At 48.5% G+C, this 23,602-nt stretch overlaps 1 protein-coding gene across 1 annotated transcript in view; it reads right to left on the minus strand.

The window, feature by feature from the left end:
• Nucleotides 1–8,295: 8,295 nt before the first annotated feature.
• The window catches only part of Notch3 (notch receptor 3), a 49,636-nt gene continuing 34,329 nt past the window's right edge, over nucleotides 8,296–23,602 (minus strand). The window contains exons 30-33 of the mRNA XM_055612076.1: nucleotides 22,463–22,767; nucleotides 20,646–20,793; nucleotides 11,482–11,579; nucleotides 8,296–9,574 (exon numbers count right to left, since the gene is read on the minus strand). Coding sequence (XP_055468051.1) covers nucleotides 8,534–9,574; nucleotides 11,482–11,579; nucleotides 20,646–20,793; nucleotides 22,463–22,767 — 1,592 coding nt within the window. The 3' untranslated portion in view covers nucleotides 8,296–8,533. The remainder of the gene's footprint in view (nucleotides 9,575–11,481; nucleotides 11,580–20,645; nucleotides 20,794–22,462; nucleotides 22,768–23,602) is intronic.

The raw sequence follows: 23,602 nt of genomic DNA on the forward strand, positions 1-23,602 counted from the left end.
TGAGTTCCCTTCCTAGACTGGGCATCCCCGCCCAGAAAACCAGATCCATCTGTGGTTTGTATTGTTCAAGACAGAGTCTCACTATGTTAACCTGGAACTCATGATGTAGACTGTGCTTGATTTGAACCCACAGAGAGCTGTCTGCCTCTGCCTTCTGAATGCTGGGATTAAAGGCGAGTGCCAACCAGAACTGGTTGGTTGTTGTGGCGCTCCCCTTAAAATCCCAGCATGTGGGAGGCAGAAGCAAGCAGGTCACTGAGTTCTAGTCCAGCATTGTCTACAAAGAGAGTTCTAGAACAGCCAGGACTGCACAGAGAAACCTGGCAGATAGATAGATAGATAGATAGATAGATAGATAGATAGATAGATAGATAGATGGCATGTGCCATCAATATTGGGACTGGGTTGGCCTCCTAATCCCCCAGGTTGACAGGTAGAACTTTCTACTGGGGATAGAAGGCATCAAGGTGCTGTCCTTTAGAGACAAAGGGGGACAATACATCGAAGGTAGTGTGGGGAGTCATGGAGGAGTCTAACTTCCTTTTTAGTCCTTTTTAGTCTTTTACTTTTATTTACAGTATATGTGAGTATGGGTGAGTGGGCATGGGCATTTAAAAAAGGTGTTGGACTCCTTGGAGCTGGATACCAGCAGCTGTGAGTTGTCTGATGTTGGTGCTAAGAATCATTTTCTTAACCACTGAACCATCTCCCCAGCCTAGGGGTCTAACCTTTTTGTTAGGTTACTGAATCTTCCTGTCTCTACTGCTCATTTAACCTTCCAGTTTCTGCCATGGGATTAGGATTACCAGGAGCTCACCTGATGTGGCCCCTCCCCCCTGGACTTTCTAGCTGCCAGAACCATAAGAAATAAACTCCCATCCTTAATATATCACCTGACATATGGTCTCCTTTGGGGCTGGTGGGCAGCTCAGGGTAAGCTAAGGCAGAACTTGGTACCAGGCGGTAAGATGAAACCGTCAAAGAGGCTTTAGAATTCAGTGATAAATAAGGGGAGCGTGAAGCTAAAGAAACACACTAAAATAGACTAGGTTTCCGTTAGCATGACCTGGAGCTTGCTATGTAGCCTACACTGGCCTTGACTGAGGATCATCATCCTTCCTTAGCCTCCTGAGTGCTGGCATTATAGGGGTAAAACACTCTTACCGGATCCACAAATAGAAGTTCTTACCACTTCATCCTCATCAGCACGTATTAGCTATAGATACTGGTGGTTTGGGCATGATTTTTTCAACCATGTATATTCAAGCATTTTGATGATACCTATCATCACCCTCTCTCGTTCCTCTTCCATTCTTCCCGATCCTCTCCCTCTCCCCAAGTACTTTCTCCCCTTTCTATTTCCCTGTCTCTTTGTCATTGTTGTTGTTGACTCAGTGAGCTTAGTCAAGCTTGTTTGCATGATTGTGGGTGAACAGTTCCATGGGGGGGTGGGGGTGGGATGAAGCCGGCTGAGAGACTAGCTGAAGTTACGCACACACGAATCTTTGCATCCCACCAGCTCTCCTTTCCCCAGCCACGGCTAAAATCTTGTGCTCTTCCACAGTCCAGTCAAGGAAAGCCACTAACCACAGATGGGATGAGTCTTCACACATTAATCAACACAATCAATGCAGGCATACACAGAGGCCCGTCTCCCAACACCAAACATCACACCGACTGAGACCTGTTCCCCCAACTGTTATAAGACCCCTCGAAACATAAGAGAGTCTCACAGATGCTTGCAAAGAAGTCAGCTGTACTAGGTGCAGGAGTGGGTTCCTTCGGTGGGCTGCTTTCATTTACAGATGCCCCCCCCCCCCCAGCAGGCAACGCAGCAGGAACAATGATTTCCTCTTCATCTGCATGGCCCTCATGGAAAAAGGCTGTGTCCTCCATTGAGGGCCTGCCTATTTCAGCATTTACTCCCTGTAGTTTACCCACACACATGGCTAAAAGTGGGGTTCTTTGAGCCAAGCGTTCAAATACAAGGAATTCTACTTAGAGAAATCATTTCAATTAGGAGTTCAAGAACAGCCTTGGTTACATATTGAATTTGAGTCTAGCCTGTGCTGCATGAAACTCTTCGAAGAGAGAGAAAAAGAGAGAGAGAACAAAAGAACTTGCAAATGAACGAATTCCAAAGAGCTCCAAAAGAAGAATAGGTTGCCTCCATGGACAACAGAAATTCAATCTGTTCAACCTCAGAATTACCCTTCGGGAAGGGCAAGGAGGTTTGCCATGCTCTGGTTTGTTGAAGGCTGTGCCCACAAATCATCTCTTTTATCTTAAACACCCCAAAAAGGCTGTCATGGTGAAGGCTTGGCCCCCTGTGCAGCAAAGGCAGGGCCCTTGGGAAATGACAGGATCATGAGGGCTCTGACTCACAGAATGATCTGCTGATGGATTAATGAGGTTAGGGGAGGAGGTCTCATTTTAAAAGTGAGTTCTCATCCTTGTTGGAGTTGTCTGCTCTTTGTGGCTTCTGTTTGCTTTGTTTTTGAGACATTGTCTTTTTATGTAGCCCGAGTTAGCCTTGAACTTTTTACACCAAGCTGGCCCCAAGCCCAGGATACTCCTGCCTCTACCTTCAGTGCTAGGTGCAGAGGCACCTGTGTGTGTGTGTGTGTGTGTGTGTGTGTGTGTGTGTGTACATGTGTGCCTTAGTTATGGTTTCTATTGTTGTGATGAAACACTATAACCAAAGCAACTTAGGGAGGAAAAGGCTTGCTTGGTCTATACCTCAACATTGCTGTTCCCCATTGGAGAAAGTCAGGACAGGAACTCAAGACGAACAGGAACCTGGAGGCAGGAGCTGATGCAGAGGCTGTGGAGGAGTGCTTGCTTCTCAAGCTTGCTCAGCCTGCTTTCTAATAGAACCATCACTACCACCCAGAGTTGGTACCACCCATAATTGGCTGGGCCTATTACTTTGTACTTTGACCTAAACAATTGATGAAATGACAGTTTTAAAGAAAGAAGGAAGGAAAACAGCTGGGAAGATGGCTCAGCCAATGAAGTTTTGCTTTAGGGATGAATGCCTGTGTTCAGAGCCCCAGCTCCCACTTGAGAGCTGGGTGTGGGCATGTGTGACTCTAGATCTGCAGGGCAGAAACAGGCAGATCCTGGGGCTCCCTGGCCACCTGGGTGAGTGGAAGGTCTCAAGCCCCAGTTTCAGTAAGAGACTACCTGGGGAGAATGGAGAGAGAGGAAGGCACATGACATGAACCCCTGGCTCCCACACGCACACACAGGGCACTTGCAGATACATGCATACACAGATATACACTCCTCCTGTACATAGACAGGCACACAGACCAAAGCACATGAATTGAAAAAAAATCATTCTGCTGCAAACCTACCCACTTTTAAATTTATTCCACTCCTGCTGGGCAGTGGTGGTGCACACATTTAATCCCAGCGCTCGAGAGGCAGAGGCAAGTGAATCTCTGTGAGTTCAAGGCCAGCCGGGTCCCACTCCTAATTTTCATATGTCATGTCCCACTGTCACAGACACTGATTAGAGCAGATGATCTTAGGGGTGACCTGGGGATGACCCCGCCACCTACTGCATCTCCATCAGGGTCCGGAGATATTTTTGGTGACCACCCTGAGAAGGGGCTGCTCCTGGTATTCAGCAAACCAGCCATGTGTTAAACTCCTACAGCACCCAAGACAATATCCCACAGCAGAGAATGTTGTGACCCCAAATGCAAATAGTGCTGTAGCTGAGACACCTGACCCAGTGGAAACCAGTGGAACGTCAACTCTGACACTAGAAGTTTCTCTCTGCCTTACAGAGTGCAACTCATCACTTCCACGTACTTTGCTAGCCACAGAGAAAGAGCTGGAGAGAGTGTGGAGGCAAGCGAAAAGCTATAGAAACAGAGGAAAGTTGAGCCCTTTGTTCAGCTCACATGAGCCGCTCAGCCAAGCCTTCTGGTTAGTTGTGTAAGCTAGTCAACCTTTCTTGAGTCTTACCACCAGCAAAGGGCAGTGGCAGACATCAGCGGACCCGACTCTAAATCCCCAGAACCCTTGTAAAGCCCTGGCATGCCCGTGAGCCCAGCACTCTTACAGTGAGTCGGGAGGCAGAGATGTGCAAACACCCAGAAGCTAGTCCGGTTTATGAAGTGGTGCACAAAACTCGGCCTCAAATGAGGCAAAAATTGAGGACTGACCCCAAAAGCTCCCTGCTAGCCTGCACACACGCGGTGTGGCACGTGTGGTGCCTGTTCACCCCTGCTCCAACGCACAAATGTGCACATCACCACAGAGAAAGAGGAAGAGAGAATGGGAGGGGGAGAGTGTGCAGGAGAGGTTTTAAAGGTAAGGTTCAGACTATAGTTCTGAGAGTAAAGCTCAGCTATAGTGTTCTTGCCTAGCGTACTTTTATTCAACCTTCGGTGACCCCTTACCACCACACACACACACACACACACACACACACACACACACACAACTAAACTACCTCGGTTCCTTAGAGGCTCCAACGTAAACATAAAGGCATCTTTTCATTCACAAGATATAGATACCCAGGGCTGGGAAGATGGTTCTAGGGGCTAAAGGCACTTGCCACCATGCCTGATGACCTGAGTTTTCACCAAGTCCAACATGGTGGAGAGAAAAGGGGTAGTAAGACAACTTAGTGGGGAAAGGCATTTGTTTCCAAGCCTGGCCATCTGAGCCCAATCACCACGTATCGGCAAAGAAGAGAAATGCCTCAAGCAAGTTGTCCTCTGACCTCTACGTGCCAGTGGGGCTCCCCCTTTCCCCACCGCACAAAATAAATAAATAATAAATGTAAAAAAAAAAAAAGATACAGAAACTCAGGGCCGGAGCGATGGCTCAGCAGTTAAAAGCACTGGCTGCTCTTCCGGGGTACCCAAGTTCACTCCCCAGCACCCACATGCAAGCTCAAAACTGCCTGTAACTCTAGCTCCGGGGGATCTGACACCATCACAGAGACACGCGTGCAGGCAAAACACCAATGCGCATGAAATGAGAGCAAACAATTTTTAAAAGATATTGAAGCTCACCAACAATGTATATGTAAATATATATATATATATATAGTGTCTATTTATTATGTGCATGTAGGACTGCCTCCAGGGCAAGCCTTACACAGAGCCGGCGTCAGGCGCTGAGATGGTAATGACGTCGTCACGCTGACAACGCTGGGATGACTGCTCTAGTTAACTAGAATCCACGCTGCTCCCAGAACCGACACTCCAGCCTGCAGAACCTAACAATGCCCTTGGCTCCGACTGCCCCAACACGTGCTCTTCCTGATTCCATGTCTGCTTCAGCCTCTGCCCGGTGCTCAGCACCCACACCCCAGGGCTGGGGTATAATTCAGAGGGAGAGTTACCTGGCATGCGTGCACGCTGGAGACCCTGAATTCCATCCCTACAGAAGGAAAGTATTTCTTTAAAAACCTGCAAGGAAGGCAGCCACAGCAACTCACATCTGTAACCCTAGCGCTTGGGAGGCAGTCTCGGTTTGCTTTCTGTTGCAGTGATAAACACGTGACCAAAAGCAACCTGAGGCGGAAAAGACTTATGTCACCTTATGGCTTATACTCCATCATGAAGGGAAGCAGGAACTGAAACAGGGATCACGGAGGAACGCTGCTCACTGACTTGCTTCTCCTGCCTCCTTTAGCCTGCTTACTTATACAATCCAGGACAACCTCCATAGGAAGGCACAGCCCACAGTAAGCTCAGCCTCCCCGCAAGAGTCACTAATCAAGGAAATGCCCCCACAAGCCTGCCAGACAATCCAAAGGAGGCAGTTTCTCTTCCCAGACAGGTCTAGATTTGTGTCATACTGACAAAAGCCAACCAGCACAATGGCTAATACAGAAAGAACATCGTTCAAGGACAACTTGGGCTGCATGGTAAGTTCCATGTCATCTTGAGCTAAGGTGTGAAATCCTCGAAAACAAATACCCACAAAAGGAAAAAACTGTGCCCACTATTGGCTAACAATTTTCCCAGGAACCCAGTACATGTTGCATGCCAGGCAAACACTCTACCTACCACTGAGCCACACCTCAACTTCACCATGGTCTTAAAAGATACCAAGATCTTAAAAGAGCATGGTAGATTTTGCCTATAATCCCAGCACCAGGGAGGTTAAGGCAGAAAGATGAGTTAGAGTCTAGCCTGGGTTATATAAGTGAGACACCCCCCCACCCCCATCAAACAAAAAACACCAGTTAAGAAATTTCTCTGTTTCTTAGGAAGGCCTGGTCTACAGAGTGAGTCCAGGCCAGCCAAAGCTACACAAAGAAACCCCATCTAGAAAAAAATGAAACAAAACAAAAAGAAAAAGCTGCTTCTCTGTGGCTGGTGAGGTGGCTCTGGGGTAGAAAGGGCACTCACCAAGCCTGAGGGCCAGAGTTCATCTCCAGAACTCACATGGTGCAGGGAAAAAACTGACTCCAAAAATGTGTCTTCTAACCTTCATCTGACCCCCAAGTGTGTCCTCTCACACTCATGTACATAAATAAAAGAATGAATAAGTAAATTTATAACAAAACACATACTTTCACAAGTTTTTCCTCAGGTGATTGGGAGGGCTCAGCTAGTAAAAGTGCTTGCCTAGAAAGCCTAATAATCTTAGTTTGCTCCCCAGACCCTCATGGAAGGAAAGAACCAACTCCTAAATGTTGTCCTCCACCTCCACACCACTACATGCCACACTTATGTCCCCCCACACACACACACAAACAGTAAATGAATTTTTAAGTCAGGTGTGGTGGCCCATGTCCTTAATCCCAGCACACAGAAGGCAGAAGCAGATGGATCTCTGAGTTCATTGCCAACCTAGTCAACAGATGGAGTTCCAGGACAGCCAGGGCTACACAGAGAGACCCTGTCTCAAAACAACATCAACAATGATGATGATGATGATGATGATGATGATGATGATGATGATGATAAATTTTCTAAAAGAAAGTTCTTAAGCCAGGGACTCTATTGGTTTGTCTAAAGGTAGGTGTCCACCCAAGAGCCAAAAATTGGAATCACCTGGTATGATAATTCATTTTGACGACTTGATACAACCTACAAATCCCCTGGGAAGAGAAGCTGTCTACATTAGGTTGACCTGAGAGCATGTTTTAGGGGACTGTCTTAATTAAGTTAGCTGATGTGGGAAGCCCCAGCATACTGTGGATGATGTAATTCCCTAAACAACAGTTTCTGAACTGCGTAAGAGTGTAAAAACCCAGATGATCGCAAGCAAGCCTGTGTGCGTTTGTTTCTTCTCTCTGCTTCTGACTGGAGCGGTTTTAAGTTCTTGCCTTGACTTCCGCACAATAATGGACCTGAAATCTTTAGTTAGAATAAACACCTCTCTTCCCTAAATTGCTTTTTCGTTAGGGTTTGTTTAAGGCAACAAATATGAAGCTAGGCACCTGGCCAAAAAGGAACCAAAGGTGGACCGGAACCCACGTGGCTTTGCTCCAAGATGGATGCCCTGTGGGGGCAGAGGCCCAGAAACACCCACTTTGAACCACACACAGAAACCAAAGACGCTGAGTGTTAACTATTCCTTTATTAGGTGGTAAAGGGAACTGGAGAGGTGAGGGCTGTACAATGTAGGACCTGGAAATTCAGCAACAGTGGACTGTGACCAGGTGCCATATTATAAAAACAGCCTAAAGACATTTCTATTAGGCAGTGAGGCTGAGCCAAAGGAATAACAAAAAGAGAGAGTGACGTTCCCACCTTCAGCCCCGTATTTACAATTAGAAGTGGAATGCATAGGAGACCCATCTCCCCAGAAGCCCCGCCAGGCCCCAAAAACATGAGCTAGGCTCTGAGAGAAGAGCCTGGAGTGGAGCCTCGGGCGGGAAAGACCCCTTTCCCAGAGAGTCTACAATCTTATCTGGAATGCAGTGAAGTGAGGAAGGAGGAGGGGAGGGGAAGGAGGCTCCCAAGTGTCCCCTGACCCCAGGGAAGGGTGTGCCCAAGGCTGGCTACTTGGTACATACCAGGGCTGCATACTCAGTACGCAGACGGGACCCTAGTCATGTCTGTGTACTCGGTACACAGAATCCGGATTGGCCAAATGGGCCCACAGACTCAGCCCCATGGGGGCGCTGGAGGGATTTACAGCGGGGGAAGGGAGCAACTCCATATATATATTTTGTAAAAAATAATAATAATAATAATAAGTTTGTTTAAATGAATTTGTCTCTATACAAAATGTAAAAAAAAGAAAAAATAATAACTCATTCATGTCAGAGTGTGAGAAAATGAGAAGCAAAAAGAGCCAAAAAAAAAAAAAAAAAAAAAACTTGGAGGAGGGAAGTGGAGGAAGGGAGAGGGATCAAGAGGAGGTCCCAGACCCCTTGGAGGGCCGAGGTGATGGGAGGTCAGCCCTCCCCATTATAAATAAAGGAAGATGGGGGCCTGGGAGGTGCGGAAGGCAGCTCGGGGAGAAGGGGATGAGAATAAGAGTTAAAGGACGGGAGACAGAAGCCAGGGAGTGGTGTCACTTCAACAGCCCTCCAAGACCCAAGAACTTAGGCCATCACCTGCCTCTTGGGGGTGACTTCTGGCTGGGACCCCAGCTGTGTCTGGGACTGAGGGAGGGAGGGAACGGACATGGGGTGTGGCTGAGGAGGCAGGGCTCCGGCAGCTGTGGCACCCGTGGCAGTTGCTGGGCTAGGTGTTGAGTCGGACCAGTCTGAGAGGGAGGGAGGGGACGGGCTGGCCCAGTGCTCCGGGGACTCGGGAGATGGGGTCAGGTAAGGATGCTCGCTGGGAACCCGAAGGAAGCGGGCCTTGGTGGGGCTGCTGTGGGCCCCTGCTGCAGGGTATTCCTCTCCATGTCCTGGGGCAGCTAGATAGGGTGGTGGCCGCTCCTGGGGAGAAACTGGGGTTCCCGGGTTGAGCAGCTGGGGTCCTGGAGCCAAAGGCAGCAAGAATGAGGACCCTGGAGGGGCAGGTGGAGGCAGCCGGGCCCAGTCGAGGGGTACAGCCACAGGGTTGAGCAGACCCAGGCTGAGCACACAGCCCCCAGGAGGCTGGCGCCCCAGAGGCCCCGCCCTACTTGCACCAAGCTGTGCCAAGGACACCGCGGTGGCAGTGGCGGCATAGGGACCCTCCAGGGGGAAGCCTCCAGGGGAAGCAGGGGGCCCGCCGAAAGGCCTTGGGGAATCCAGCGAGTCCACAGGTGACAGTGTGACAGAGCTGTCTGCCAGGGGGCCTGGGCAGGCCAGTGTCAGCTTCTTGCCCCGGCCCCGGCTTCCCTGTGGCCCCAGCCCTGTCTTGCCAGGTGGCCTTCTGCTCTTCTTGGTCCCAGACTGCACCGCCTTGAGGCTGGGAAGGAAGGCCCCTGGTGGGCAGAGCAATGGTCCCAAGCCATGGGGACCCGGGGGACTGCGGGGGCCACTGGGCTGGTCCAGCAACCGCACGATGTCCTGGTGCAGCCGCTCCTGGGCCACATCCCGGGGCAGCCTGTCCAAGTGATCTGTGATCTCCCGGTTGGCAAAATGGTCCAGCAGCAGCTTTGCAGCCTCAAAGCTGCCCTCACGGGCAGCCAAGAACAGCGGAGTCTCCTCCTAAGGGGAAGGAGGGACAGAACCCACAAATGTCAGTAACCCTGGCCAACACCTAGGTTTCTTATCCCTAGGGCAGCCTGAGAACTGAGTTGGAACCCTGAGATGGATGGGCCTGAGTTTGGATCCCAGCTCTGTGGAAGAAATAAGCTCTCCTCTCAACCATGTCCCTGTAGCAAAAGCATCTGGCTAGGACTTACCTTTGGCACAAAATTTAAAGGGTCATCAAAACCTTCAGTCATCAAAACAAATCACATGCTGACGAAATGGTTTGAAAAATTTAAAAAGCCAGGTGTTGGAGGTGTGGTGGTGATGCACACCTTAACCCTAGCATCCAGGAAGCAAAGCAAGTAGTCTCTGTGAGTTCCAGTTCCAGGCTAGCCTGGTCTACATAGGGAGTCCTTGTCTTTAGAAAAAGAAAAAAGAAAGGAAAGGACAGGATGGTACAGGACAGGACAGGACAGGACAGGACAGGGCAGGACAGGACAGGACAGGACAGGACAGGAAAGGAAAGGAGAGGAAGAAAGAAAAAGAAACCCAAAAGCCAGGTGTGGTAAGTCAAGCCTATAATACCAGTGCTTGGGAGGCTGAGGCAGAAGACCCACCAAGAGTTCCAGGCCAGCTTCTGCTAAAGTAACCGGTAAGCTCTGGTCTCAAAAAGAAAAGGAAACAAAATAAAGACTGACGAGACGGCAGAGTGTGTAAATGCACTTGTCACCAAGCCTGGTCACTTCTGCTCCATCCCCGGTACCCACACAGGCAGCCCACAACTGCCTGTAACTGCAGCTGCAGGGGATCAACACACTCCTCTGAGCTCAAGGGAACCTGCAACTCATATTCACATACCACTCACACATACACACACGTACATGCACACACACACACATACAGAGACAGACGCGCACACACATACATACACACACAGAGACAGACACACACACACATACACACACACAGACAGACACAGATACACGCACACACATAGATGTGCACACACAAAAAGATAGACACACAGACACATAGAGAGACAGACACACATGTACATAAACACACACATAGAGACATACACACAGACGCACACACACAGGCATACACAGACACAGAGAAAGGCAGAAAGACACACACATACACTATTTAAAAATACATTATTGAAAAAAAAAAATAGCCAGGCATGACAGCTTACACCAGCACTTAGGCAACAGAAACATGAGAATTGTGAGTTCAAGATCAACGTGGGGTACAAAGCCAGTCTCAAAAAGGAAGAAAGAAAAAGAAAAAAAGGAAAGAAAGAGAAAGTTATATGTATATATACATATATGTGTATATATATATATACAGATATATTTTTCTTTTTCTCTATATGTGTGTATTATATAGAATATACACAGAATATGTGTATATACATATATACACATACATATATATATATATACACACACACATACATCCTGTTTTAAAAAGTAAGGGATGGGTCCACAGGTGGCGATGCCTGATGAGCTAAGTTCCAACACCAGGACCTAAACAGTGGAAAGAGCAACCTGCCTCCCACAAGTTGTCTTCTGACCTCCACACACTTGCTGTGGCAATCGCAAACATGTGTTTGTGTCAAATAAAATAATAAAAGATTAGGGACCAGTCCTTTGGCAAAGTTTTTCCGACAGTCGCCCTAACATTTCCCTTTCCCTGAGAATCGGCTAAGTGCAGAACAAAATGGGTCGGCCTGCTGAGGCTCGGCAGGTACAATGGCCACTGCGGCTTCCCCAGTCACGATGGGGACACGGTGTTAGAATGCCTGAGAGCTAATATCCTGAGAGCTACCTGCAGGCAAGACGGATGACCCCAAAAGGCCAATCCCTGACCCTGCGGTTGACACACACAGGCTGTGGCAGTACCGACCCTCGGGGGCTCACCTTGCTGTCTTGCATGTCCTTGTTGGCTCCATTTTTCAGCAGAGCCAAGGTAGCCTCCACGTTGTTCACAGCGGCAGCCCAGTGTAAGGCCGACTTCCCTACACAGAGAGAAACAGCAGAGTCAGGCTCACGTCGGGTCCCCACTACAGGACGGCAGAAGTGCCCAGCCAATGGCCTGGCAGCGGCAAGGACAGTCCCAGGCACCCCTGAAGATCTAGAGAACTCCGCTGACCAAGAAGTGCCCTCTGCACGAGCGTGCGTGTGAACCTGATTAAAACCAAGCAAGGGCCAGCAAGATAGCTCTGTGGGCAAGGGTGCTTACTGAACACACTTGAGGACCCGAGTTTTAGCCCCAAAACCCTCCTGAGAGGGAATTTCAGTAATAACGACAAAATAAACAAGTCATCACCAGCACTTCTAAGCATACCATCAAGGGAATAAAAACCAAAGGCCGGAGCGGTGGCTAGAGTCATGTGCTGTTCTATCATGAGATCTTTTTTTAAACATCTTATGTGTAGGGAGTTTTGCTTGCATGTATGTATGCACGATGTGTGTGCCTAGTACCCATAGAGGCCAGAAAGGGCATCAGATCCCCTGGTCCTGGGGTTGCACACGGTTGTGAACCATCCTGTGGGTGCTGGGAATCAAACCCAGGTCCCATGGAAGAGCGATCAGTGTTCTTAACCACTGAGCCATCACTCTAGGCCACAAAAATTTGGATCGCCAGAGCTGCAGGCTCAGTGGTTAGGAGCACTGGCTGCTCTTCCTAGAGGACCTGGGTTCAATTCCCAGCACCCACATGGCAGCTCACAAACTGTCTATAATTCCTGTCCAGAGTATCCACCCCCCTCACACAGACATACAGGCAATGAAACACCAACGTACAAAAAATAAAATTAAATAAATTTATTTTTTAAAAAAAGATTTTGGATCACGTGACTCACAAACAACCGAACTTATTGCACAATCATCATGACCTGAGATCAAGGAACAAGCTGAGTCTCCTCTGTGTACCTGCAACCCCAGCTCAGGTTGGGGAGCAGAGGTCACTGGGACTAAGCGACTTCCAGGCCAGCAGAGAAATGTGATCTCTGGGTTCGGGGAGACACCTTGCCTCAAAGCATAGGCAGAGAAGCTGGGTGTGGGGGCACATACTTTTAATTCAAGGACCAGGGAGGCAGAAGTAGATGGATCTCTGTGAATTTGAGGCCAGCCTGGTCTACAGAGCGAGTTCCAGGATGGCCACAGCCTCATAGTGAGACTGTCTCAAAAAACAAAACAAACAAACAAAATGAGGCAGAGAGTGACAAGGAAAGGCACTCCACACGCTTTTCAAGTCTCTTTGCACCTGCGCACACATGCACACAGACACACTCAGAAATAAATAATCAATATAAAGATGGCTCATCAAGGCCATTTTTTTGTCAAGTCCACAAGTAAAATGGGAAATATGTACAAACGCGTAACTGCTATATCTGATGTGCACTAAAGGACTCTTACAGCAGTAATAAAATGATAAACTTGGGGGTTGAGTGTGCAGCTGAGCAGTGCAACACCGTGCAGCATGCATAAGAACCTGCATTCTATCTCCAGTGCCACCAAAATAAATTCCAAATAAATTCATTTTCAAAAAAGATACACCTTTTCTCCAACCAAGGACCATGTATGGAGATAACCTAGAACCCCTGCTCGGATGTAGTCCATGGCAGCTCAGTATCTAAGTGGGTTTCCTAGTAAGGGGAACAGGGACTATTTCTGACATGAACTCAATGGCTGGTTCTTTGACCTCCTCCCCCCCCCCCCCCCATGGAGGAGCAGACCTGCTTGGCCACAGAGGAGGACACTGCAGCCAGTCCTGAAGACACCTGATAAACCAGGGTCAGATGAAAGGGGAGGAGGTCCTCCCCTATCAGTGCACTTGGAAGGAGGAGGGAGGGAGGGAGGAGATGAGGGAGGGAGGGAGGGTGGGAACGGGAGGGAATGAGGGAGTGGGATACAGCTGGGATACAAAGTTAATAAACTGTAACTAATATTAAAAAAATTAAAAATAAAAAAAAGAGATATAGCTATGACCCATAAACAGGTAAAAAGCCACTCAGGCTCATGTCCCAACCAGGAAAATGCAAACTAAGGCCACAAATGTTCAGATACACAAATGTTCAGGCTACAGTATAACACACAGAAAAGAGAACTGGAAAGGCTAAATGCATGGGATAAAGGACTGAAGCCAGACAAAAGACAGCTGTGAATGAGGATTTAAAGCTAAGTGTTCTAATTCTGATTCTGTCACGGACATTTTGGTTTGGTGGTGGATAAGTGCCTGAAATATGTTCAATACTGAAAGTGTGAAATTTAATGTGGAGCTTCAGAGCTTACGTTGGAAGGCCAATTCTAACTGTGTATGTGTACGTGTGTGTGTGTGTGTGTGTGTGTGTGTGTGTGTTCATAAAGTTGTACAGACTTTGCGTCTGGTTAATTTCGGTATATGACAGTTTTATTTATTTGCAAGTTTTTATATAATAACGTTTTTTATCATATAGAATATTCACAACACGTGCTGGGACTTGTAGTTCAGTCAGTAGAGTGCGTGCCTGACACGCGTAAAGCTATGGGTTCGACCCGAGGCACCAAGTAATCCACTCACAGTGGCACAACTCGTAACCCCAGCAACTGGGGTCTATTTGCCTTACAGTCTTCACTGAATGAACTAAGGCAGCAACCTCAAGTCGGCCTGTCTGCTGTGCGGTCTATCCAGCGTTACCTCCAGCTAAGGAGCCCACGTCACAGCCAACCGACAGCGGACACCATGCCGGACGGCGTAGGCTAGCCAGCTCACAGGCAGGCTCATCGTTAGCTAACTTTCTACACAGCTCAGGATCACGTGCCCAGGAACCAGCGCTGCCCACCAGGGGCTGAGCCCTCTGGCATCAGCTAACAACCAAGAATCTCACGCTGCTCTGAGCTGACACTCACTTCTCAGTGACTCTAGGATCAAGCTGACAGTTCAAGCTGACTAACTAGGACCATGTCTCAAAAATGCTATTCTTAAATATCTTTTCTTGTATATATACAAGAAAATAGATATTTTTGTTGAGTCATGATTTATAGTCAATTAATCAATTTTTACAATATTTCCATCACCTTTGTCATCCATCATTGGCCAGCCCCCTCACATCTCAAGCCTTAGGTGATTGTTGATATGGTTTCTGTCTTTATATTCTATCTACATTGCTTATTAAATTTTATTTATTTTACTTTTAAAATTATGTGTACATGTGTGTTTGCACAGAGACAGTGCACTTATGTGCAGGTACCTGCAAAGTCCAGAAGAGGGCATCAGATCCCCTAGACCTAGAGCTACAGGTGGTTGTGAGTTGCCAAACTTAGGTGGTGAGAACTCATGTCAGGTCCTGTGCAAGAAGTGTATATGCTTTTAACTACTGAGCAGTCCCCAGTTTCTCTTGTTGTATAAGACAAGGTCTCAAGTTTCCTAGGCTAGCCTGTAACTCACTATGGAGCTGAAGATGACCCTAAACTTCTAATCCTCCTGAGTCCAGCTAGGTCCCGAACATTGGGATTACAGGCATGCCAAGGATTACCGTACAATAATCCTAATTAACTTTATGTGGGGGTAGGGATTGAACCTGGAACTTTGTGCACATTAGGCAGAGGGCTCCATCGCCTAGCTGTATCCATAGCCCAGTATTTTAAACATTAGATGAACTAAAAGAAAACTTAGCTCTTTGTTTGTCCAAGCCAGTTTTCAAATCTCCAGCAGCCCCAGGTGGCCACTGGCAGACAAACTGGACTGGGCCACCAGTGCTCTCCCAGAGTTCTAGTGGCCAGCCCTGAGCTAGTCATTCTCAGCGGGCAGGGTTCTAGTGTAAACACACAGCCGGTTAACCCATGGAGCTCTGGCACAGCAGCTGGCCAGCTGCACTCAACTTCGGTTCATCTTGATGTGAAAGTTTTCCTCCTGTCACTTTGTCTCTTTATCTTCTCCACATAGCTGTTCCATTACTAACCCCTGACTTACATTCTGAATCTTTGTCAACAGTAAAGTTTAATCACAGCCCCTTAGTGGACCCTCTTCTGGGGCACTCTTACTGCTGCTCCCCTTGTCACGCTTGTCAGCATTAACGCCGTTACAGAGAGATCAAAGCCCCCAAGCCCCTAAAAGCAGCTCAGGTGACCCCGAAAAGGAGACTAAGGGGCCAAGATCCCTCTTCTTGCCCCTCTGAACATTGCTTTCAGAATGGAAACAGCTGGACTGAGGCCTTCTTTGCATCGATTAATCTCTCTGTCTCACCAGCTCGGATCGGCTTCACATCCTTTAGGACCAGATCTGCCTTGTCTGCCCCAGCACTCCACAATTAAAAAGGACTAGCTCTGGCTGCTGCGAAGGGTATGTGCCCTCCCAACAGTGCTGCTTCCACGCCAACAAATCCTAACTGCTCTGAAGTGGGGCCGAAAGACACAGAAACCAGACAAAGTTCTTTCTGGTTTTCTCCTACTCTGACTCCTCCTCCTGATCACACCTTCCCCCCTCATTCTCCTCATACTTCGGTTTTCACCGTCTCTTAAATGTTTTTCTTCCTGAACTTCCCCCAACACCCAAACAAAATGTTTCATGCAAGCTCTCCCAGTGACTCGCACCCTACAGCAGCTCCATCTCATCCTGACGCATCTGCAAAAAGACATTGTCGACGCTGTGGAGAAAAGGGACCGTTATCTTTCATCGCGGGCCAGATGCAGTTCTTCACATTGGTCCTTTGTGGTCTCCTCTTCCCTTCCTTTGATGCCCTGTAGCGTCCTGCTACTTCTGCTAGCCCAGTTTAGTGCAACCGTCTTGGCAACAGGACCAGTCGCTGTCACCCTGAATCAACTCCATGTCCGCTTTCTCTCACTGACCCATTCTGTCTCTCCTGCCTCTGCTCCTGCTCCTCCCCCAACTTCCCAGGTTGAGAAAACCTCTCAGTTCTACTCTATAACCATCTGCCCTCAAAGAGTTATTTTCCAGCTCTCTTCGGTAATGCAGGATGACAGCCACCTGATCCATCACAGCTCATCAAGACTCTCCCCCTCTTCACTGGACCCCTCCTCAGAACTAACCCCTCCTACAAAGACCCTCGTCAGCAGGAAACAACTAGAACACTGTCCTACAGTTTTCTTTCTTTCTTCCTTTCTTCCTTCCTTCCTTCCTTCCTTTCCCTCTCAGAGTTAGGAATGAGTTTCCTGCTGAAGGACTACATTTCCCAGCTTCCTTTGTGAACTATCGAAGTCATCCCACCCCTGTAAGTACCTACATCTCATTTTCCACTGTAGACGTCTTGGCCATCCACACACGTGGGTGACAAGGTGCCCATTGCCTCTGTGGAGAAACAGTCTCTCCTTAGGTCAGAGCAAGCCTCTTTCTCAGCTTTAGTCTGTGTGTAGCTGCTTTTTAAAAACCTATCTAACATCAGCCATGAGTGATCCCCCACCACCAGGGTCATTTGTCTGTTTCAGTAGTCTTAGGGGACAGTAAAGCTTTGGAGCCCACCTCCCATTGCTCTGGTAACAACAGAAAGGGACACCTCAGCTTGCTGTTCAATGAAGTTTAAATTACCATATAAAAAGCTAAAGTGTCTGAGTTTCTTGCAGCCCACTAGAGCAAAGCTGCTTCCTAAACAGAATCTGAATTCTGCTTCTGGTCCTTGATGGAAACCCAACATGCTACATCCAACCAACTTCTTTTAAGAATCAATTCAGGCTGGGCGCAGTGGTGCGCACCTTTAGGCCCAGCACTGGGGAGGCAAAGACAGGCAGATCTTTGTGAGTTTGAGGCCAGCCTTGTCTACAAAGAGTCCAGAAGAGCCAGGGCTACACAGAGAAACCCTGTCTTGGAAAACAAAACAAAACAAACAAAAAAAACAAAAAAGAATTAATTCGGGGAGCTGGGGAGATAGTTCAGTGGTTAAGAAACTGGCTGCTCTTCCTGAAGATGCAAGTTCAGTTCCTGCACCCACAGGATACTTTACAACTGTCTCTAACTCCAGTTTCAGAGGCTCCTACGCCCTCTCCTGGCCTGTGTGGGCACTGCCTTCACTCGGTGCACAGATAATGCATGCAGGCAAAACACCCCTACACATAAAATAAAAATAAATAAACGAGTTTTTCCTAGGTAGCCAATAGACTCCTGTCCAGGAGTCTGCTTTTGCCCCTCCAGGAAATCTGGGTCACCTGAAGACATGCTAAGGACGAGGGAGACCTAATTATCCCCTTAATGACACAATGCACGTTTCCTTCCCAGGAGCCCCTCCCTCAAAACAGCTGCTTGCAGAATTCCCACTCGGCAGCACTTTGGAGCCTCAACCATGCAGCCTGCCAGGTTTTCTGCACGTTTTTCTCTCTCCGTGTACGCGTGGTTTTGTGTGTGTGTGTGTGTGTGTGTGTGTGTGTGTGTGTGTGTGTGTATGCACGTGAAGGCTGGATCTTCCACCATATTCACTGATCCAATCCAGAGCTCCCTGATACAGTCAATCTCGTTAGCCAGCTTGCTATAAAGATCCCATCTCTGGAATTACCAGCGGCTGTCACACCCGCTCAGCATTTACATAGGTTTTGGCAGACCTGAACTGAGATCCTCAGCCATGCATAGCAAGAACTTTAACCCCCTTCTCCTCCTTTTCTTTTAGCTTTTGACCAAAGCCTGGACACAATCCCCTGATTCCCTGAGCCCTCTCCCTTGTCCTCCAAGGCCCACTCCTCCCTCAGCTCCCACCAGGCTGCTGCTTTCCAACCCCATCCAGACATGCAATCCAGACATGGATTTCCCTTCCTCTTCTCCATCTCTCTGTTCCAGGGAGACTGACGGCTCCCTCAATCTGCTGCTTTTCTACCAAACTCTAATAAGATTGTGTCTGAGCTTCTTTCTGAGTCCATTTCTAAATCCCTTCATTGATGAAACAAAGGGCCTGAGAAAGAAGCCCAAGCTGCTCAGTGACAGGAGAGGTGAGACGCTGCTGGCGGAATGCCGCTTTGCAGGCCAGAGGGCACAGCACAGGCCTTCACCGAACGCACAGACCAAGCGCACCCAAACACACAGCTCAATGCTGATGAAGGTGAGAACCAAAGCATACACCAAACGAATTTCTGTTAAGTGTCTGAGTGTGTCGACAGCTATATGAGGCCGTTGGATACAGGGACAGCTTGCCGAGGCTCTGCTCAAGACAAGCAGGCCGATGCCAGGCAGCTGCCCTCAATGACAGATTACCACATATCGCGCTTGTCCAGCAGGTAGCTGGAGAGTCCAACAGAGCAGCTAGATGGGCTCAGGGTGCATCACAAATGGTTAGAGCACTTGCTTAGTATGAGAAAGGCATCAGCTTTCATCCCCAGTGTGATGAAAACAAACAGCTGATGATGAAGTGTTCTCCTTACAGGATGGGGAGAAAGTCTTTGCAAGCTATTCTTCTAGCAAAGGATCATTACAGATAAAGAACTTAAAATATTAAACACCTAAAGAATAAATAACACGGTCAATAAATTAGCCAGATAATTCTCAAAAGAAGTGCCATAGCCAATAAATACATTAAAAATGTTCAAATGCCAGACAGGCTGGCACATGCCTTGAGTTCCAGCACTCTAGAGTCAGAGGAAGGTTGAGCTCTGTAAGTTTCAGGCCAGCCTGGTCTACATATCAAATTCCAGGCTAGCCAGGACTACATTTTGTCTTAAACAAAATGGCAGCAACAACAACAAAATTACCACCTATTTTCAGCCATAACGAAAAAGAAAATACAAATCAAAACTATACTGAAATGGCCAGGCGGTGGTTGTACACACCTTTATCCTAGTACTCAGGAAGCAGAGGCAGGCAAATCTGTGAGTTTGGGGCCTGGTGAACAAGTGAATTCCAGGAGAGCCAGTGCTACACAGAGAAACCCTGTCTCAAATAACAAAAAAAAAAAAAAAAAAAAAAAAAAAAAACTAAGATATATATATACTAAGATGCTACTGTGATGGTTTTCATCAAGAAAACAGCCAAAGCCAGGCAGTAGTTGTGACGCCTTTAATCCCAATGCTTGGGAGGCAGAGGCAGGGAGCTCTGTAGACCAGAGGCCAGCCTGGTCTACAGAGTGAGTTCCAGTACAGTCAGGGCTACATGGAGAAACCCTGTCTTAAAAAACCAAAAAGAAAATGAAAACAGTCAAGAAATGGAGGAAGGAAGGCAGGCAGGAAGGAAGGCAGGAAGGAAGGAAGGAAGGAAGGCAGGCAGGAAGGAAGGAAGGAAGGCAGGCAGGAAGGAAGGAAGGAAGGCAGATACTAGAGAAAGGATCCTCACGCACTATTGATGGGATGCAAGCAGCCAATATAGAGAACGCTACAGAGGTCCCCAAAAACTAAATGTAGAACCACCTGTGCTCCAGTTCTGGCACTCCTGGGCTCCTGGGTCGGTACCCAGGGATCTGAGTCGGCATACAATAGAGATCCCTGCACACCCACGCCAACTGTGGCACCCACAGCGCTACTCACAGCAGCCACACTGAGGAATCAGCCTGTGTGCTCGCCAGTACTGAGTACAGGTTACTCAGGTGCCCCTCAATACGGTGAGCAATGGATGGATACTCAGCCAAAACAGAGAAGGAAATTGAGCTGGGTGTGGTGGTAAATGCCTAACTTGGGAAACAGAGGCAGGAGGATCTAAGATTTCAGGATCTCTGGCTACATAGTGAGGTGGAGGCAAGCCTAGGCTATAGGAGACCTTGTCTCAGAAGGGGGGAGTCAGATGACACAGTTCTCAAGAAATCAGTGCAACTGGAGAGCACCACAGTGAGTGAAATAAGCTAGACTCAAAGACGGATACTTGATCAACGTTTCGGACTCTATATAAAGAATAGGAGGAGGGAGAGGAAAGGAGAATCACAATGTAAAAGGAGAAGTAGACCCCTTGGGAGGAGGAAATGGGGTCAAAAAGGGAGAGAAGAACAGGAGGGGGAGGGTGGAGAAAGGGAGAGGAAGGGAGGGGAGAGAGTAAGGAGTATTTGCTGGGGAGCCTACACTATTTCTGAACTAGAGGCACCCCAGGGGTCCTGTTCCGTCCATGTAGGAGTCTGAGCAGCACGGGCATGAGCTCATATTACGAGGGCAGTAGCAACCCCCCCCCCCGGTTCAGCACTTACCCAGCTCATCCACGGCATTGACATCAGCATGGCTGGCAATGAGCTCTTCTACCATGCCCTCCACCGCCAGGCGGGCCGCCAGGATCAGTGCAGTAGAGCCATCTGCCATTCGGGCATCCAAGTCAGTGGAGCGGTTCCTGATGAGAATCTAAGAACAACACCAAAAGCAGGACATCATGCAAGAGCAGATGTGGGGCCCCAGACCCCACAGCCGTGGAGCCCAGGAGCTGCAGATACTTCCTGACTCAAAGTGGGGTGATGCCTGATAAGCACACTGTAAAGTCAAAAATATCCTCATTCAGAATGGACTTAAATAATAGTATGGAGGAGGCTAGGGAGATGACTCGGTGGACAAGTGCCTGACTTCAGATCCCAGAGCCCATGCCAAAGCAAGACTTGTGTGCCTATGACCACAGGACTGTGTGGGAGAAGACAAAGGGTCAAGAGAGCTTGCTGGCCACCGGTGTGACCAGGTTCCATGAGGGACTCGGTCTCGAAAGAGACAGATGGAGAACAATAGAGCAGGATACCCAGCAGCTTCCTCTGGTTTCTGCAAGCTAGACAACAGGCGTGACCATGCCACACAAACACACGCAAACCACACACAACCTAACACACACTCACACACGCATACCAGCACTTAAAACACCAAAACGAAAAATCAAGTAACACCGTAATAAAACACAGCACTCTGTATGCTACATTAAAAAAACAATGGAACTTGGTTCGTTTTTGTCTCTAAGACAGGGTCCCACTACGTAGCTCTGGTTGTCCCGAAACTCACCATGTAGGCTGGCCTCAAACTCACAGAAATCCACCCGCCTCTGCTTCCTGAGTGCTGGGATTAAAAGGGTGTACCACTATACCCAGGCAAAAACAATGGGTTTAACAACCCTAATCTGCTAAACGACAGAGTGCAGAGCCCATCTTCAAAGTGTTAAGGAGACTGTTGTCAGTCTACAGCTGAGCAAAAGCAGCTCAACTAGGACATAACTGAGCACTTGCCTAGCCTGAGCAGGCCATGGTTCCGGGCCCAGTGAGAGGAAGGGCGGTGTTTCCAAGGAAGAATGGTAGTGTGTAGTGCCAGCATTTGGGGGTGCTGAGTCATGAGGATCATGTGCTCAATACCAGCCTGGGCCAGACAGGCTAGTCTCCGAAAAACAAAAACAAACAGACCAAAAAAAAAAAAAAAAAAAAGCACAAAAAAAAAAAAAAAAAAAAGCACTGACCATCATGTACTTCACCAAATATTTCACTGACTGAAAGTGAAAAGGCAGAACAACTCATGCTCTAAGCAGAAAACTCTAAGTCAGAGGGCCAGAGAGATGGCTCAGCAGGTAAAGGCTTGCTGTCAAGCTTGAAGACTTGAGTTTGATGGAAGAAGAGAACCAATTCTTAAAAGGTATCCCCTGACCTCCACTTGTGCTGTGGCACATGCACGCACACTAAATAAATGTAATTTTAAAGATACTTTTTAAAAAAATGTAGCTGGTAGTGGTGGCACACGCCTTCAATTCCAGCATTCAGGAATCAGCAGAGGCAGGCAGATCTTTCTGAGTTCAAGGCCAGCCTGGTCTACAGAGTTTCCAGGACAGCCAGGACTACACAGAGAAACCCTGTTTTGAAAAAAAAAAAAAAAAAAAAAAAAAATTGTATAAATTGGTCAGGCACTCCCTACTCTTGGCGAGCAATGTGTCCCAAATATTCCTATTTCTGGATGACAGAACAAGCTTTGCCAGACGGATCAGGGCTCAAATCCAGGGGCACCTGATGCCTACCCAGCAGTTCTGCAGTCTCGAGAGACAGGCCTGGCTCACCTGGAAGACACCCTGAGCATCCGCCGTCACTGCGGTGTGCAGAGGCGTACGGCCCGAATGGTCCTGGGCGTTGGTGTCTGCTCCAGCATCCAGGAGCCGCTTGGCTGCATCCGCGCGGGCATAGCGGGCAGCCAAATGCAGAGCTGTTTCACCGGTACGGTCAGTTCGTGCCCCGAGCTGGGCCCCCTGGCAGATCAGATCTGATATAATGCTGGCCGATGTGTCATCCCCCTCATCCTCCTCGGCTGGCACCGGCTCCAGGGCTCCCCCGCAGAAGGAGGCCAGCATAAGCGGGGTGAAGCCATCTGCAAGGACCAGGAGGGTGTCACGAGCATAGGGGTCTTCCTGGGGCATGATGTCAGAGGGACTGTACATGCAACCTGGACACACAGCCCCTCAGGACAGAGGTAAATTCTCCTCTGCAAAGCTGCCCCACCAAAAGAATGTGATTTACCAAGAGGGACCCCCGGAGCAGAACACACAGCATAAAGGGGAGGGGTACCACCTTTTCACTGCTTTTCCTTTTCATGCTTTCCCCAGCAGCAAGCCCTACTCAGGCCAGCCGGGGTCTGGTTTCTCTGCATTTAAAGCCCCCTAGCTACATTGATTGGCCCAAGGATAAGTATGTGGTTCCAGTCCACCCAGCCAGAACTGTTCTGAGATGTTCCTGACAAGCTGCACAGCTGAAGCTAAGTGGGAAGGAAAAAAAAAAAAAAAAAAAATCAAACAGGATCCAGGAGCTTGGTGGGGAAAGGTGCCTGCCATCAAACAGGACCACCTGACTCCAAGCTGTGACAGGAGAGAATCAACTCCAACCAGGTGTCCTCTGACTCAGTACGCACAAGTGTGTACCGGTACTCTGCACTAGTACACACAAATGGGTGTAATGTTTAAATAGATCCCAGCTGGGGGGGGGAGGTGGCACACACATTTAAATCTAGCACATGGGTGGGGGGCAGAGGCGGGCCCCCTTTGAGTTCACAGCCTGATCAGCCCAGCCAGGACTGTAAAGTGAAACCCTGTTTCAAAAAGAGAAGAAAGGGGGAGGGGCAAAGAATGAAGGCAGGGAGGGAGGGAGGAAAGGGAGGAAGGGGGGAAGAGAGGAAGGGAGGGGGAAAGGAAGGAGGGAGGAAGGAGGAA

This window comes from Psammomys obesus, unplaced genomic scaffold (assembly GCF_907164565.1).
Source record: "Psammomys obesus unplaced genomic scaffold, mPsaObe1.curated_primary_1811, whole genome shotgun sequence".
Classification (NCBI taxonomy): Eukaryota; Metazoa; Chordata; class Mammalia; order Rodentia; family Muridae; genus Psammomys; species Psammomys obesus.